This window comes from Rattus rattus, chromosome 2, assembly GCF_011064425.1.
Source record: "Rattus rattus isolate New Zealand chromosome 2, Rrattus_CSIRO_v1, whole genome shotgun sequence".
NCBI lineage: Eukaryota > Metazoa > Chordata > Mammalia > Rodentia > Muridae > Rattus > Rattus rattus.
The window spans coordinates 210,662,580-210,681,045 of NC_046155.1; the positions used below are offsets into that span (position 1 = coordinate 210,662,580).

The following is an 18,466-nucleotide window of genomic DNA, read 5'->3' on the forward strand; positions in this document are numbered from 1 at the left end:
CCTTGTCCATGTATTTCTAAGTTATATTTCATCAGGAAGGGTGCGAAGAGGATACAGAGAAAGTTTTACTTCTTGGTGTTGTGCTGGAAACACAACGCCTTTTTTTTTTTCCTGGCCAGCTAAAGTGTGCCAGCTTTTTCAGACGGAGGAATGTGGAGTGTCAAGGGGTCAGGATCAATCCGGTGTGAGTTGATGAGGCAGGAAGGTGGGGAGGAATGCGAGGAATGTCCCTGTTTGTGTAGGACTCCATTCAGTTCTTTGGCGAGCCGGCCGCCCGGAGCGTATAAAAGCCAGCACCACCCGCCCAGTCTCACACAGCTCTTCTCTCCAAGGAGACTCAGCCAGACCCACTCCAGCTCCGACCCTAGGAGACCGACCTCCTCCAGACCGCAGCAGCCCCAGCCCAGCGGACAACCCCAGACGCCACCACCTGGAGCGTCCGGACACCAACCTCCGCCCCGAGACCGAGTCCAGGCTCCGGCCGCGCCCCTCGTCGCCTCTGCACCCCGCTGTGCGTCCTCCTGCCGCGCCCCGACCATGCTCGCCTCCGTCGCCGGTCCCGTTAGCCTCGCCTTGGTGCTCCTCCTCTGCACCCGGGTAAGCTCCAGGACTGACGGACAGGACGGAGGGAGGGCAAAGTGAGCTGCGATCTCAGACTGACCGCCCTCCCCTTCCTCTCCGCAGCCTGCCACCGGCCAGGACTGCAGCGCGCAGTGTCAGTGCGCAGCTGAAGCGGCGCCGCGCTGCCCCGCCGGCGTGAGCCTGGTGCTGGACGGCTGCGGCTGCTGCCGCGTCTGCGCCAAGCAGCTGGGAGAACTGTGCACGGAGCGTGATCCCTGCGACCCACACAAGGGCCTCTTCTGCGACTTCGGCTCCCCCGCCAACCGCAAGATTGGCGTGTGCACTGGTAAGACCCGCAGCCTCTATTCCAGCCCTCTAGGGAAAAAAAAAAACCCGTGTCTGCAGCAGCTTCCAACCGGCCCCCTGCAGTCCTGACCCTAGCTCACCACCTTGACATTACAGTGATACAGCTGTTCTGATCCCTGGGACCCCTGTCTGACCTCTACATCTTTGTCTTCCTTTCCTGCAGCCAAAGATGGTGCACCCTGTGTCTTCGGTGGGTCCGTGTACCGCAGCGGCGAGTCCTTCCAAAGCAGCTGCAAATACCAGTGCACTTGCCTGGATGGGGCCGTGGGCTGTGTGCCCCTGTGCAGCATGGACGTGCGCCTGCCCAGCCCTGACTGCCCCTCCCCGAGAAGGGTCAAGCTGCCCGGGAAATGCTGCGAGGAGTGGGTGTGTGATGAGCCCAAGGACCGCACAGTGGTTGGCCCTGCCCTAGCTGGTGAGTCGTCTTCATCTGTGTTACTGTTATTCCTTCTTCCCAACTTCAGGGCCAATGCCCAAGTACACCATGTTAAGGGGAAATTGTCCTATCCGGATGTTTTACCTTGTGTTTGTGTGTTCTTCTCAAACAGCCTACCGACTGGAAGACACATTTGGCCCTGACCCAACTATGATGCGAGCCAACTGCCTGGTCCAGACCACAGAGTGGAGCGCCTGTTCTAAGACCTGTGGGATGGGCATCTCCACCCGGGTTACCAATGACAATACCTTCTGCAGGCTGGAGAAGCAGAGTCGTCTCTGCATGGTCAGGCCTTGTGAAGCTGACCTGGAGGAAAACATTAAGGTAAATAAATACTCTGCCCCTAGACACTCATTTTCACAGAATGACAGGGAAGAGAACCAGAGCTGGCTGTCTCACCGCCCTTCTTATTATAGGCCTGTTGTCTCCAGAAATATCTAACCATGGAGCTGTCTGGCTAGAATGAGAGATGCTGTAACAGCAGCTGCCAGTTTTCCACTACAAAATTCCCCGCGGTGTTAGTTAATACGAGACACTCCAAACGAAGCCTTGGCTATTTTTGGAAAACTGGCGAATGAAACTCCCAGTCTCTCTCCCCTCAGAATATAAACACAAGTCAGATGACATAGGGCTAGTCTACAGAGGGTTGAGGAAGGCCACTCCCATTGTAGTAATTGCGGTGTCTCTTCTCGTCTTCCCTTAGAAGGGCAAAAAGTGCATCCGGACGCCTAAAATTGCCAAGCCTGTCAAGTTTGAGCTTTCTGGCTGCACCAGTGTGAAGACCTACCGGGCTAAGTTCTGTGGGGTGTGCACGGACGGCCGCTGCTGCACACCGCACAGAACCACCACACTGCCGGTGGAGTTCAAGTGCCCCGATGGCGAGATCATGAAGAAGAACATGATGTTCATCAAGACCTGTGCCTGCCATTACAACTGTCCCGGGGACAATGACATCTTTGAGTCCTTGTACTACAGGAAGATGTATGGAGACATGGCGTAAAGCCAGGGAGGAAGGGACACGAACTCATTTAGACTATAACTTGAACTGAGTTACATCTCATTTTCTTCTGTAAAAAGAAAAAAAAAAGGATTACAGTAGCACATTAATTTAAATCTGGGTTCCTAACTGCTGTGGGAGAAAACACCCCACGGAAGTGAGAACCGTGTGTCATTGTCATGCAAATAGCCTGTCAATCTCAGACACTGGTTTCCGAGACAGTTTAGACTTGACAGTTGTTCACTAGCGCACAGTGCCGGAACGCACACTGAGGTGAGCCTCCTGGAACAGTGGAGGTGCCGGGAGAAAGACAGGTACTAGCTGAGGCCATTTTAAAAGCAGCGATGTGCCTACTTTTTGGAGTGTGACAGGGGAGGGACATTATAGCTTGCTTGCAGACAGACCTGCTCTAGCAAGAGCTGGGTGTGTGTCCTCCACTCCGTGAGGCTGAAGCCAGCTATTCTTTCAGTAAGAACAGCAGTTTCAGCGCTGACATTCTGATTCCAGTGACACTGAGCAGGAGTCAGAGCCTTGTCTATTAGACTGGACAGCTTGCGGCAAGTGAATTTGCCGGTAACAAGCCAGATTTTTATGGAGCTTGTAAATATTGTGGATAAATATATATATTTGTACAGTTATCTAAGTTAATTTAAAGACGTTTGTGCCTATTGTTCTTGTTCTAAGTGCTTTTGGGATTTTTAAACTGATAGCCTCAAACTCCAAACACCATAGATAGGACATAAAGCTTGTCTGTGATTCAGAACAAAGGAGATACTGCAGTGGAAACTGTAACCTGGGTGACTGTCTGTCAGAACATAGGGTGCGTAGATGGTAAAGCAATGGATCGGAAGTCAGATTTCTAGTAGGAAATGTAAAATCATTGTTGGCGAACAAATGGCCTTTATTAAGAAATGGCTTGCTCAGGGTAACTGGTCAGATTTCCACGAGGAAGTGTTTGCTGCTTCTTTGACTATGACTGGTTTGGGAGGCAGTTTATTTGTTGAGAGTGTGACCAAAAGTTACATGTTTGCACCTTTCTAGTTGAAAATAAAGTATATATATTTTTTATATGAAAGGCTTGGCTGCTCATTCTTGCAAACTTTCCTTGGGTTTCCCTGGGTGTAAGCAGGAAGTTTATATTTATCTTAAGGTAATTCACTAAGACGTTTACAAACACCTTTGATGTGCATGAGTCACATGAAATCAATAGAATTTTGCATAAGCATCCCTTAGACCGGACCAAGTAGACATGAGCATCAATTATCTACATAGTGCTTAAGGAATGCTGGAATTTCAGCTCTGTGTAGCCGACTCCAGTTTCCACCAACCCCACCCCCACCCCACCCCCAGCACACTTCACTCTGTCCCTTTTGCATTGGAACATCTGGACATTAAAACTAATTTAAAGTCTTTCACATCACCGATTAATCAGTGCCTTACATGGAGAGCATGTTAAAATATTAGCCTGTGTGTTTGACCAACTATAGCTCTGGTTCTAAACGTGAAGACCTCACTGTTACATGGGAAGCATAGGCTAACATATACGTTAAAATGAAATCAGATAATAAGTTTCCTTGCACAAATTTCATTTTTCTATTGCTATGACAATTCATGGCAAGTGTAAAAGATAGGATAAGTCAGTTTAAGGTTAATTGAAAATAGTTTCTATTTGAAGACTATTCCACACTATTGTCCCACATTACCAAAACAGCTTATGGGTGACAACGTTAAATTCTTCAAGCTCTGCTATAAAAATGATGTAAGACGTACCTGGCTGTTCCTGACCTGTGAAACAAAAGGAATCGCAAGCACTCCAGAGGTATTTTCTTTTCCTAGATGAAAACAGCTGTGGAGTCCAGAAAAAAAAAAACACACACACACACACACACACTGCAGACAGACAAGCGGGTCCTGGGATGATTAGCAACCTTGTAGCCACTCAGAGAGACAAAAATACACCTGAAAGCGGAGACAGTCTACAAACAGCAATCCATACCACAAACCGAATGAAAAACTTCCCATGAGAAAAGTATTTCTAGTCACAACACTGGGTTTTAGGAGGCAACCTCCCAGGTATATGGCAACACTGGCGGCGGCAGTCACTACCCCAAATAAACAAACACACCCGAGTATGCACAAACAATACACGCTGATTCCCATTTCTTTTCTGTCAGGGGATGCCCAGCCACAGCGATAAAGAGCCACGGAGAAAGCAGAACTCCTGAAAGGACTCAAAGAATTGTGGGTGGAAAGGAAGCTGTAGGGAGGAGGGGATTTGAGACGTTTCCAAAACTGCACACTGAAACAGTAAGTAAATTGCATAACCAAACTCCCTTGAGCAGTATGTAGCAAAATTAGGAGACAAGACACCCTTGACCCCCGAGATAGTAATGAAGACAAATTGCCACCCCAAGGCCCGAGTTGTGTCAGCAGGCGTGGGAAAAGGGAAAAGAAGGAACCACGTGATGTTTTGAGAAACGAGAGAGGTCCCAGGGAACTGCAGCCGATTTGAGAACAGTTGAGGACGAGGGTAGGAGTTTATACCACTTCCGTACAACTTACATTCAGGGCTGCTGGCTGAGACAAGATACGAACAAACAAACAAAAATGGAATCAAAATTGATCCAGTCAGGGCAAGAGACATTGAGGAAGAAAACTGAGATAAAAATAATTGAGCCGTGACACGGGCCTGTACTCTCAGGGACTTAGGAGACTGAGAATCTTGGGCACTTTCTTGTCTCGCTGCTGGACCAAACTGCTTGACAAAAGCATCTTAAGGAAGGTAGGAAGGACGGGTTTGTTGTGGCTTAGTTGAAGGACACAGTTTGTCATGGGGGTGGGGGATGGGTACTAAGGTGGAAGGAGCTTAGGGTAACTGATCAAGAGATGAACTCTAGGGTGGTCAGCTTGAAAATTTTTGTTTATTCATTCTGGGACCAGACCATGCACGTCCCATGCAACGGTACTGCCCACAACCGAGGTGGATAGTCTCATCTCGTTTAACCCAATCTAGAAAACCTCTCTCAAACATACCCAGAGGTCCGCTGTTCCACTTACCTGGCTGTTGTTCTAATGAAATGCTGACCACGAGCAAGTTGAATAGACAAAGTTTATTTCAGCTTACAGAATATGGCCCTACCATCAAGGGAAGCTGAGGTACAGGAATCAAGTTGACAAATGATGGACTTGTGGTGGCTGATACTGATAATCAACTTTACTTGCGTTCCTGGGTTTGTCCATCTATCTTTCCTACACAGCCCAGCCCTACTGCCCAGAGATGGTGCCAACCACAGCATCTGGACCCTCTTATATCAATGAGTTATCAAGAAATTCCCCTAACAGTATGCTCACAGGAGGGCATTCCTCAGTTGATGTTTCCATCACACTGAACAGAGAGTCAGAAAGATGGTTGATCTGTCAAGGTAACAATATTAGTGTTGTCTCGAATTTAGTTGCTTTGATTCAGCAATCCATCAAGAGCAGAAAAAACGAAGACTCCAGAATGGTGTCTGTTTCTGAAAGGGGAATGATGGGGCAGACACATGAATAAGCTCTGAGAGAGGAATAGATCCAGCTACAGGGAAAGACCATGGATTACACAACAAGTTGGTGTAGCCTGGAGCACACTGAAAGACTTCTATGAAAGAAAGAAAGAAAGAAAGAAAGAAAGAAAGAAAGGAAGAAAGAAAGAAAGAAAGAAAGAAAGAAAGAAAGAAAGAAAGAGGGGGGGAGGGAGGGAGGGAGGGAGGCAGGAAGGAAGGAAGAAAGAAAAGAAAAGAAAAGAAAAGAAAAGAGAAGAAAGGAAAAGAAGGCAATATATGAAGGACACAGTCAAACCATTAAAAACATAGGAGAACTCAGGGCATACCGATCCTATGAAGCCTTTTAACGAAATGATCTAGTGAGGGAGCTTCAAACACACTTGAGATGCTTACATCGGGACTCTTGATGTGTAATCGTTGTACAAAATAACAATTCTGTGGTCTTCATTTGTACCATGGACTTTGCTCACATTCAACCACCACCACATTTTCCTTCTCCTTTATCTTGTACTTGCCTTTTATGTCTTCCCAAATATTCCTCCCTCCTGTTAACCTGTGTGTGTGTGTGTGTGTGTGTGTGTGTGTGTGTGTGTGTGCCCCACAAAGGTGAACACAGAGGAAGGGAGACAGAAAACCAGCCACAGGTGAACTACAACTGCACCCCTGAACGGGGCTTGGGAATAGCACGTACCTGTGAGTTCACAGGGGCGCTGCAAAGACGACTCAGCTACCAGGAGAGCTTACTGCTCTTGCAGAGAACCATGTGGCTCACCCAGATGGCTGCTCATAACCAGCTGAAAAGCCAGATTCAGGGCAGCACAGGCCTGCATGAATCCTTGGCCTCCTCAAGGACCAGGCACACATGAGCTGAAATGCATTCATGCAAACAAACACTCGTCCGCATAAAATTCTTTCATTTAAAAATGCATGCACACACACATACACACACACATGCTCCTTTCTCTCTACGTTGCCCATTGGGAAAGATTCCACAGAATAAGAGCTTAGCAATGAAGAACGTCTAGATCCAGATTTCACTTTGAAATGTCAGGGGCTAAGAAGTAGAAGCTAATAATGAACAGATGATCTTCCTGGGTCCTCCTTAGATTAAAATCTATGATGGATTTGCTTCAGTGGGCAAAGCCCAGGAGAAATCCAGTTTTAGGAATGATTCCTGCTACTAATATGCTTTTTCTGTTATTATTAAATATTTATAACAGTCACTGGGCATTGGCACACCCTCTTGAGCAGATCTCTGCAGAGCAATGAAGATGTACTGCCTTGTAGTGACACTCCATAGACAAATAGATGATTTCTTAATCCTTAATGATGATCCCATTAGAATTCCTAAAAATCGATAGCTGGAGAGATGGCTCAGCGGTTAAGAGCACTGGCTGCTCTTCCAGAGGTCCTGAGTTCAATTCCCAGCAACCACATGGTGGCTCACAACCATCTGTAATGGGATCCGGTGCCCTCTTCTGTGTGTCTGAAGACATCGACAGTGTACTCATATACATAAAATAAATGAATCATAAATAAATAAATAAATAAATAAATAAATAAATAAATAAATAAATAAGCAGGCCAGGTGAAATGGTTAGAGTTCCTAAAATTATATTAGTAATTACTAAGCTCTTTTACAGTGCGGCTGCTATTAGGTTCTCTCTGATAATCAGAACTGCATTGAGAACTCTGCCAGTCTTCAAGTGTCCTGGGTGAATTGCTTCGGAGAGAGCAAGCAGGCATCTGCTACTCAGAACACATTCCAAGAGGCTGTAAAAAAAATTAACCAAAGGTCATTCATTCAAAGGGAACTAATGATTTACTATAGGCGCTAGGACAGAAGACAAAATATTGACTGAGTTTATCTGTACAAAACTTCACTAATACCTTGGTCACAAAAGTTACGGTTTTTAACTCTCCATGAACCTGCAGAGCTGGTGACCCAGGATGTATGTTTAGCCCCATGGATTTATATCCATGCAAACATTCTCTGTTGTAAACTACTTATTTGATTTATGATTCGAACCTACGTGTAAATTGTGATAAACTTTTTACCATGTCACTGTGTATTCTGAAAGACGTATGAGTGTTGAAGACAAGGAGAAGAAAACATTCTGCTTATTCCATTTTTTTTGACAACCGTTATCCTACTTTTCCTTAAAAGCCCTTTTCCCTTTTTCTTAGAGAGCTTCCATAGGAAACGTTTTAGAACTTAGAAATAAATGTAAAAAAATCACTTTTCAAAGTGTCCTTTTTTCTTCCTGCAGCTAGCAGGCTGAGAGTTAGAGCCAAGCAGTTCCTGAAGAGGTAAAACAAAGGCTACTTTACTTGGTCTTCTGCTGTTTTTATGACGAGGTGCTAAACAGTTTCTCACCTCAGAGGAATTCAGAAGGCAGGTCAGCTACTGAAGCAAAGTGAATTAGACTTAGGGCAGAAGGCAGGTAAACATTCTATTAGTATATAGAAACCCTAAATAGCTCATAAGACTAAGTCTTACCCCCACCGATGCTCTCCCTCCTCCATTCCCTCAAGAAGAACCGGAACAAGAAAAAAGAGCCACCGGGGCTGGCCCACGGGCAAAACGCGGATACTAAAACACGAAGGACTTTCTGGTAGTAATTGATTCTAAGTAGAATTTTTGAAGGGTGAAGCCAAAAGAAAGATAAAGGGTCATTGAGGATACTGATTTCAAAAAGGGTCAATGGACTTCTCATGGAGCCGATAATTTCCCACAAGAAGGAACGCTAGAAAAGAACCCAGCGTGCCGTGAATCCCCCTTGCTCCCCGTCTCAGCCCATCAGTCTTCTTCCCCCTTCCTGTTTGTTCATTGTCCATTCCAGTCAAGATGCCATCTTCCATTCGGCAGCGTGGCCGGAAGACAAGGCATGCATCAGAGGGTTGGTGAGAATGGTCAGTCTTGGACATTCGGCCTCAAAACTGTGCCAACCGGCCCTTTTTAAAGAAGAAAGCACCAAGACTGGGGAGGTGACGCAGTGCATAGAGAACTGACTGCTGTCCAGGCTGCTCGGGCTTGACTCTCAGTACCCACAAAGCCAGTCCAGGGGATCCAATGCCCTTCTTTGAACTCCAAGTGTCCAAGGGATGTACATGATATAATATATACAGATATACAAAATACTCATATGCATAAATTAAAATAAATCTAATTAATTAAAAAAATCACTAGCCTTAGGTCTTTTGTCACAACAGAAAAATGTGACAGTCACCTTGTGAAATTCATAAGGAACAGTATCAGAACACACATAATAAGGTATTTCTGTGATGTCGTTTTTGGAGTATACTATATGTCTCATTTAGTACCTCAGAGAACATTAATCCCTGATGGACCAAGCCCAGACTCAACCCAGGAATAGCTTTGAAAAAAATAAATCTTTTAATCAATACTATTCATTTCATGATGTTCTGTTTAAAGTACATTTACTCCTTTTTATCATCTAAACTGTAGCTTTACAAATTTTTGAAGTGAACAGCCATTATTTTATAATAGGAAACAAAAAATTTTTAAAATAAGAAAGAATATAACAATATTGTTGGAGATTTGCATAGTTTTGAATTTTGATGAACAGTTCAGAAAAATAGAAACGAATGGCTTGGCCGCTTGAGCTAGCACATTTTAATTAGCTCATGTGCTAAGAAGTACGGCTGACACACACACAGACCTTAAGAAATGCACACGTTCGTTGCATACCCAGTGTATCTGCTTATCCCATATCTCTGCGTGCTTCCCTCCACACGCATACAGCTACTCCTTACTCCGTGACCCAGGCTGAGTATAGAGAGGCTGCTACCAAGACTAAGAACAAAGTAAGCAAACCAAAAGGTTCTTAAAATACCGACTTCCAAATCTAAACACAGGACCCGAGATAAAAGAGCTGTCTTCTGTAGTAGATGTTTTAAAAATAGCCAAAATCAAAGATTCATTGAGGGTTACATCTCAAGAATGCAAACTTGAGGGCCGGAGAGATAGCTCCGTGGTTAAAAGAACTCTGCGTTTACAGAAGACCCAGATGCAGTACCCATGGTGACTCACAATCATTTGGGACTCCGGTCCCAGGGGTCTGATGACCTCTTCTGGACTCCAGAGATACCAGGCACCTACAGGTACATGTAAAATAATAGAAATAAATCTTTCGAACTGGCCAATCCTGCAGCAAATGGTATTTAAACTAATAAGTGCAAATTTTATTAAGACTTGTATCAGAAATTGAAATCAGAATTGTAGTGACTTAGGAGACAGAACTTGATCCAAGTTGTTAAATGTATCCAGTTTACTTAAAAAGCTTAACATTGATAAATTGATATTATTTATTAACATTGATAAACGAGGTCAAGAACTTTTAGTGATTTTTCCATAACCCTCAAAAGAATTGTCTGGAGGATAATTTTCATCCTTATATTTTGTATTTTCTGAGTTATCTACAAAAAAAACTATTACTCTTCAGCCAGAAAAAAAAAACCTGTTTTTAATATTCCCTCTGCTTTCTTGAAAGATAATGTAAAGTACACATAACAAGCTTTATAGGGCATAATTAACTACAGCATGATAGGAATGCAAAATCAAACCCTAACCCTAACCTGTCATCCCAAAAACACCTTTGAGAAACTTCCCAAGATGCAATGTGCTTGCAGACAAGTTACGTCGGTTTCAATACCTGGTGGGCTCATACTCACTTTTACTTAAATCTCACAGAACATGGTGACCTTCTCAGCATCTTTTTTTCATATTTGCTGATCAACCATGCTCCTGAAAGCATGAGTTCAAAGATGGAGTGATGGACAGCAGCTATACCATTGTACATGTGGCTGATACTCACAGGGATGCAAGGACTTCATTTGGTTACAGAATACCACAGGTTCTAAGGCTCCCTGAGACCCCTGTGGAAAATGGTTTCTTGCTGTGCTCAGTCTACTTTAGAAGTAGGAATTGTCAACATGGTATGGATTTGTGAATGTGTTCCCTCAGAATCCTGGTAGGAGAACTGATAGAACATGCCACTTTTACGGAAAACAAAAATGACTCTCATCTACTTCGCCTTGATCTAATTAAAAAATACTCAAAATCTGACTAAAGAAAAGCTAGGAGCACCCTGGAGCAGGAGCCAAGCAAAGTGATGTTTTCAATCATCTGTTCTCACATGTGTATAAACAAAATTATTAAAAAGTATTCTGTGTAAACATACTTTTACACAAGAAAACAGGCCTGAGTGACTCACAGAGCATCTAAGTCCTTCCTTCCTCTACAAAGGCTGGGGAGTAAAGAAACAGCAAAATGCTTCCAGTTTCCATCCAAGATGTGAAAAATGCAAAGTTAGGAAATAGGGTTTCTGAGGAAAATTAGTATCTTTAGTCATTATCCTGTATCTTCTCATGTCTTCAGAACTGCACCACCCCTACACCAGTAACCCACAGAGCACTCCCATCTAACTGTCACTATTCTGGGTGCCACACAATGCAATCTGAACTTGGGAAACAAAGACAGATCTAATGCAAACCATGTGTAACCCAAGAATCTAAAAAGCCATTTGTATTGGGAAATTTTGATCCACATTTCAACCCTATAAATTTTTAGCCTCCTTCAGTCATGCTGACTTGGGTTCATTTTTAAAACCTAACGCTTCTATCCGAGCTACTCCATGCTTGAGACTGAACTCCTCTAAGACTGAGACATCCACTGTGAAAAAAATTAAAGATAAACTTCCATTGTTTTTATATTTTTTTTAAAAAAAATATATTCTTTTATGTCATTCCAGAGGATTTTTTTATGTGAACAAAACTTTCTTTCTTTTTCTTTTTTTAAGTCACAATCTGAATTCCTTAGCCAAATTCTTTCCAGTATGTGTCAGCTTTGCTCAGTGCTTATTATACCCACAGAGTAAATGGTGCTCCATCTAAGACCTTAGGAACCTCTCAACAACATGGACTGCTTCTTAGTTTACGTCTTTAATGTGCTAACTTTATTTGGCCATCGCCATCATCATCATTGTGATAGATTATGTGAGGGGGGGCGGGGGAGGAAGGGGGAGGAGTCTGTGTGTGTGTGCAGGACTGTGAATGGCATGGCATGGCTTGTGTGAGGTCAAAAAATACATTTTGAAAGTCTTTTCTCTCTTTACACTGTGGGTTCCTGGGATTGAACTCAGGTCACTGGGTGCTTTTACCGTGTGAGCTTTCTCACCAGCCCCCTTGTTTGTGTTTTTAAACTTAACCTATCATTTGGGCTGATGAATCTCAACGCAGAAATTATTTCACATCATTTATAATGTTTAAGCTAGGGTTATTGGGCAAGTTTACATGTTTATGTCAAGGGGCTCTGGGAGGTCTGGGGCATTTCCCAGAATACTATTGACGTGGATGCCACAATGGCAGGATGTGGTGAGAGAAAGAGAACCATGAAGGGGAATGGACCAACACCACAGTTGCCTAAATTAAGATATTTGGGGAATAGAATGGCCAGCTTTCTCGTACGACCTTAGGAGCTCAGTGTGTGGCATTGGGTTTGACCTCGGTGACTTATCGAGCAACCAGAAATGTATCCCTGAATAATATCACATCCGTCCATTCGTGACTTGTGTACACAGTTCTCGGTGACTTCCAAACCCTTTGTCAAGGCTGTCTGCTTTCTATTTGTTGTAATAAATATTTAAGTATACAGAACAGTGACTCTCAATGTCCCTAATGATTTGACCATTTAATACAGTTCCTCGTGTTGACCTCCAACCATAAAATTTTTATTTTGGTTGCCACTTCAAAGCTGTCATTTTGCTATTGCTAAGAATCACAGTGTAAATATCTGTGTTTTCAATAGTCTCAGGTGACCTCTGTGAAAGGATCATTTGATCCCCAAAGGGGTCATGACCCACAAGTGGGGAACAACTAGCATAGAGAAATCCATGATGGTAAAACATGTTTTAGACTGAAAACCCAGGATCTGTGTGTAACCAAGTTTTCTGCCCAAATTATGGAGAAGACCTATAAAGTCAGGCCTTTGAGAATCTATTCATGTTCCAGGGGTATAGGGGTCATAAGGACCTTTTGAATACTATCCACAGCAAAGAGCTGCTGGGAGATGCCATTGGTAAAAATGTAGGCCGATGGGTGTGGCCCTGGAAGCTACTGTTATGGCAACCCATGGTTACCACTGTTGGAAGGAAACTCATAGAAGCTGTACTTGCCAGATGCTACAGCCAAAAGACTCCTATGGGAGCCCATTGACTGGAAGCATCATTGGGTGTATCTAGCAAGAAACGAGGTCTGTGGACCAGCTACGGGAAGAGTGTTTTGTTTTTTTGAATGGAGGCTGTTTTTCTTTTAGTCATTATTTTGTTGAAGCATGATTAGGTGACTCACCCTTGATTTTAGAGAAAAGGAGAAAAACCGTTAGTCTTATTAGTATTGACACTAACCATCATAATTTCCTTCAAACCCAGGGTGCCCTTGTGATCCTGCGTGCCTATTAATAGCAGTATTAATCTGCTTGCTCCCCAGTGGAAACTCTCCATTATTCTTGCTGCTGCTTCTCTCCTCACCCACATGCGGATATTTTTAACTCTGCTTTGGAAAGTCATCCTATATAAACAGTGGCCCTAGAGCCAGGAATCACCTGACTTTACCAAAACACTTCAGACAGTTTCAGCCCCAGGAGCTCTATGGTGTCTTCACAGTGAAAACTGGAGAAAAAAAAAATGAACCCTAGGACCAGGGAGGGAGCAGGGGAAAGTGGACACACTGAAATAAACAGAACGCACTGTTGTATTTCTCATCACAAAGCCGTGACCAGGAGAAGCATCTGTATCTAATAGTTGCTATTGGCTCTGTCAGAACCTAACCCATTTAAAGAGGGCTTCTTGTGGACAATAGACGATTATGTCTTGTTTTTTAATCTACTTCTGACACTCTCCTCAGTAGTGTGTTGAGATAATTGATTTTTAAAGGGATTTTTGGCAGAACTGAACCACTATCTATAATGTTTTGTTACTGAGCTAGGTTTTCACTGGTGTTCTTTCCCCTTTCTTCTACATATCTTGTCTGCCATGGTATCCATTAAGTACTGTGTATGGTTCAGTTTTCTCTCTTTTCTCCTATGGAGGAAGATGGTTCAGATTTAGGTCAACTAGGTCGATTTTATCTTGTCTACATGGGCAGTTTATATCTTTATCGATTGGCAGTGAATTTATTGTGTGGATGAATTGTGGATTGAGAATTTAACATGTAAATCTAATTGCTCAATTGTAAGTTTCTGGAACTTTGATTTTACTGGGCTAAAGAGGACAGCGTGTGGAAGAGATGGCTGAAAGGTAGTTGGAGTGTACGGATCTGGTTCTGTTGTCTGCGCAGAGTGAGAATGTGCAGGGCCACACAGAATGAGGGGTGTGTGTGTGTGTGTGTGTGCGTGTGTGTGTGTGTGTGCCAGGCATGGTAACTAGGGGTGCCTAGGGGACCATACTGAGAGGGTGGCTAAAAGGGAAACAGTCTAGAGAGGGCGACTTGTGGACCACGTGTCAGAGTAGCAGCAATCAGACAAGCAGATAAGGCTCACAGGAACTGATAGCAAATGATCCTTTTCCAGTTTTACCGCAATAACCACTTATATCCTTAAGCTGATTTTAGGGCTTGCTCTAGTCTTCAGAAGGCATGTTTATAACTAACCCAGGTCTACAGGGCAAGTCTCTCCTCCTGCACGTCTGTTGCCTTGTCTCTGTTTCAGTGGCATATAAACACACATCTGCACGAATACATAGTTTAATACGTAGTCTAAAACAGTTTAATCAACTCAAAAGCATGGCCACGGCTGTGGTGTCAACAAAGCAGCTGAAAGAGAAAAAGCAAACTCTCTGGATGTCTATGTTCTTAACCCCTCAGCTCAGTCAAGTGAGCACAGCCCCTCCTTCTACAGTTAGTCACTGGGGCTGAAGGAAACTCTGGGGAGACAGCAGAAGCAGTCACATTACACATGATGTCAGTGGGAAGGGCGATCACTTTGCTCTCTCTCTGGCTAACAGGCTGCTACTGGTGGCTATTGCTAAGGTGGCCTTGGTGTCACTGGTTGGAGTTTGGCCCATCCTCTTCTATCAAGACACACTATAGTGTCACAGTGTGCTTCTTCCCCCGTCTGCCATGGTCACGTCTGAAGAGTGATTTCCCAGAGCTGTAGGCAGTTGGATCTCTCCATCGCTTTGTGCACCTACACCTTATCACTTGCCTTACAGAGCCCTAAAGGCACAGTGGTCCTCCTTCCACTTACTTAGAGGGCTTCAGAAGGCTGAACTTGAGTTTTGGGGTTCCCTCATATTACTCTAAGGTACCCGAGTCTTTTCACGTTCTAGTAGTGGAAGGTGCTGTAGCAAACTAACCCATCAGCAGAGATTTCCAGAGAAGAAGCGAGTCCCAACCCATGTTCACTCACTCACCTTAAATCTAAATTTTTTCTCAAGCAGCTTTGTGTTCCCATAACTCTTCTACAATTCATCGTGTTTTACTGCAATATCTGTAGAAGTCTACTAATTAATTTTCCTATTCCACTCCACGAAGTGCTAAGGTTCCCTGGCTGTTAACTGTACCCTCCTTCTCAGTAGGGTAGACAAGATGGCCTCAAAGGCTCTACACTGTGTGATACCCCCCTGGGTTTTGTGCTCAGATCAGACTAAACTTAATCATACTCCCTGCAAAGATTCCATATTTTGCTTTTACTACTGTAGACCTCTGTCTGGGAACATTCTCTCTCTGATGCTTCCACTATATACAACTTTAGGGCGGTGTGTGAATGTGTTGTATGTATGTATATGTTGTATGTATATGTATATGCATATGTATGTATATGCATATGTATGTATATGTATATGTATATGCACATGTATGTATATGTATGTGTAGTATGTATATGTGTATGTTGTACGTGTATGTTGTGTATATGAGCCTGTGCATTCATGTTTATGTGTGTGGGCATGCATGACTGTATGCACAAGTATATGCATGTGTATGTACGAATGTGTATGTGAGTGTGTGCATGTGTGCATGGGTGTGTATGTGTTTGTGTGTGTGGGCACATACATACCATCCTAATCCATCTTTTGCACTTTTCCTAGAAATGTCTGTCCTGAGCCCTCCATCACACCCCAGCAGTTCACTTCCTTTCAGAATGCTCTGACAAACATTCTCTTTTTTCTCTCCTTCTAGCTGCCCAGCTTTACTCACATGCTCCTGGTTTTGGAGCCATACCAGCCATCTTAGTTAGGTTTTCCATGCCGTGAAGAAACACCATGACCAAAGACAACATTAAATGGGGTCTGGGTTACAGGTTCAGATCATCATGGCAGGAAGCATGGCAGCATCCATTGTACTAGAGGAACTGAGAGTTCTACATTTTGTTCCAAAGACAGCCAGGAGAAGACTATCCTACAGAGGAGGAGCTCTCTTCTGTCACAGGCAGAACTTGAGCACTAGGAGTCCTTAAAGCCCACTCTCACAAGGACACCCTTCCTCCAACAAAGCCACACCTATTCCAACAAGGACATGCCTCCTAGTAGTGTCATTCCCTTTGGGCCAAGCATTCAAACACATAAGTCTATGGGGGCAAAACCTATTCTGAACACTACACTGGCTAATAAACAAATATATATAGTAAAAAGTCAATGGGTTTCAAAGAAATTTAGTAGAAAATTGAGTTTCTCTGTCACACTATCAATATTTAATTTGTCACAGCATGCAACTCGTGACCCCAGGATAGGATAGCACATGGGAAGAACATTTGCATCAAGGAAGTTAAACTCAGAAGTCTTCTTCTTTCTTAAGCTTATTTGGGTCAAGTTTAAGTGGCCGGCACAGTTCAGGTGGCTCTGGCAGATGTATATAACTCGAGAGGAATCATAATAGACAGCTTTCACTGCATTGAGCCCAGGTCCAGTGGCAGCCCCAGTTACAAATATTTGCCTCTCAAACTCTTCCACATGCTAAGGCAAGTAATCTCCCTCTTCAAGCTCCACATAATCTACTTCTTCACCAGGCCAGCCAATAGCATGCCACAGTTTTTCCAGCCATTCAAAGCCAAATTCCGAGGTGACACACTTCTTGGGGCTCACACCCAACAACAAACCTGTCAGCAAGTTCTATGTCCTAGATGCACCCTGGATGTGACTATTTCTCCTTCCCGCATGGCAGCCCAAGTCATCCTGTGCCTTTCTAGTACCCTCAACCCCAAAGCGCCCTTCTCCCCCTTGCTCCTCTCCTCTCTCTTATCCAGCAACTGGAATTACCTTTCTATATCATAAACCCTTTCTAAGTTTCATATTATGTTCTGAGTAAAATCTAAATTCTTTGTGTGAGTAATGGTTGAATAAGAATTGCTCTGTGCATTGGGTAACCCAGCCAGAGCAGTGCTGGTGGATAAGGGAAGGCCAGTGCACTGACCAGCCCAGCTACCACCCAGGCCCAGACTCAAGGCTCTGAATTGGTCCACCCCACCATCTACATCATCTTAGAATGGACAAGTGGGAGGGGCAGTGCTGCTGATCCAAAACTGCAGGATCTGCATGACCCAGGGCAACAGGACAACCAACAGGAGTCCCAGGGAGAATTCAATATTGATGGTGTCACAGAAGCCAGAGACCTCAGACCACACCAATGACTCATTGCAAAGAACATTTGCAAGTGAAGATGTGCAAACAGCAGGATATACCGTGGGACACACTGTGACATACTGCAACTTCCACAATGAGCTATTTTGTACTCTGTGTGTGTGTGTGTTAGTTATTTGGGTGGGGGGGTACAGGGGGACTGTTGCAAGAGCTAAGGGATAGGGAGATGAGCAAAACTAAGCTAAATGATGTGAAACTCACAGAGAATCAATAGAAAGTTAAAAAGCAAATAAGCAACAACAACAAACCAACAAACAAAAAAGAATGACCACATAGGCTTATAAATTTGAAAGCTTAGTTACTGGGGAGTGGAACTTAGGAAAAGACTAGGAGGTGTGGCCTTATGGGAGAAGGCGTGGCCTTGTTGGAGGAAGTTTGTCACTGGGAGTGGACTTTTAGGTTTCAAAAGCCCTTGTCAGGCCTATTCTCTCTCTCTCTCTCTCTCTCTCTCTCTCTCTCTCTCTCTCTCTCTCTCTCTCTCCTCTCCCTCCCTCCTCCTCCCTCCCTCCCTCCTCCCTCTCTTTCTGCTTGTGGATTAGGATGTAGCTCACAGGTACTGTACCAGTGCTGTGCTCCCAGCCATGATGGTAATGGACTGAACCTCTGAAACTGTAAGCCAGCTCCCAGCCAAATGCTTTTGTTTGTAAGAGTTGCTTTGGTCATGGTGTCTCTTCACAGAAACACAACACTGGCTAAGATGGTGTGACTCACAGGCACTCTGGCCTGGACTCCAGCTCCTGAGTTTCAGCTCCCAACACTCTGCTTTGGACTCTACTGTGTTCTGAGCTCAGTCCTGCCTCCTGGCCTTAGGGCTTCCAACCCTCCACCCAGACACATATTTTCCTGAGAATGTGTGAGGTTTTAAGTTCAGGAGAACAGGATGTGATTTCTCTTGTTCTCCTTGTGCGTG

At 44.1% G+C, this 18,466-nt stretch overlaps 1 protein-coding gene across 1 annotated transcript; it reads left to right on the plus strand.

Moving 5' to 3' along the window:
* Positions 1 to 306: 306 nt before the first annotated feature.
* Ccn2 (cellular communication network factor 2) lies at positions 307 to 3,435 on the plus strand. Its single transcript, XM_032894896.1, has 5 exons — positions 307 to 597; positions 685 to 907; positions 1,091 to 1,342; positions 1,476 to 1,687; positions 2,067 to 3,435. The coding sequence occupies exons 1-5, from the start codon at positions 538 to 540 to the stop codon at positions 2,361 to 2,363; spliced, it is 1,044 nt and encodes a 347-aa protein (XP_032750787.1). The 5' UTR covers positions 307 to 537; the 3' UTR covers positions 2,364 to 3,435.
* The last annotated feature ends 15,031 nt before the right edge of the window (positions 3,436 to 18,466 follow it).

Excerpts from the sequence above, each read along its gene's own strand:
- Ccn2 (XM_032894896.1), top strand. The coding sequence starts at position 538 with ATGCTCGCCTCCGTCGCCGGTCCCGTTAGCCTCGCCTTGGTGCTCCTC. Across the intron at positions 908-1,090 it reads CAAGATTGGCGTGTGCACTG|CCAAAGATGGTGCACCCTGT; the intron begins GTAAGACCCGCA and ends CCTTTCCTGCAG. Across the intron at positions 1,688-2,066 it reads ACCTGGAGGAAAACATTAAG|AAGGGCAAAAAGTGCATCCG; the intron begins GTAAATAAATAC and ends GTCTTCCCTTAG.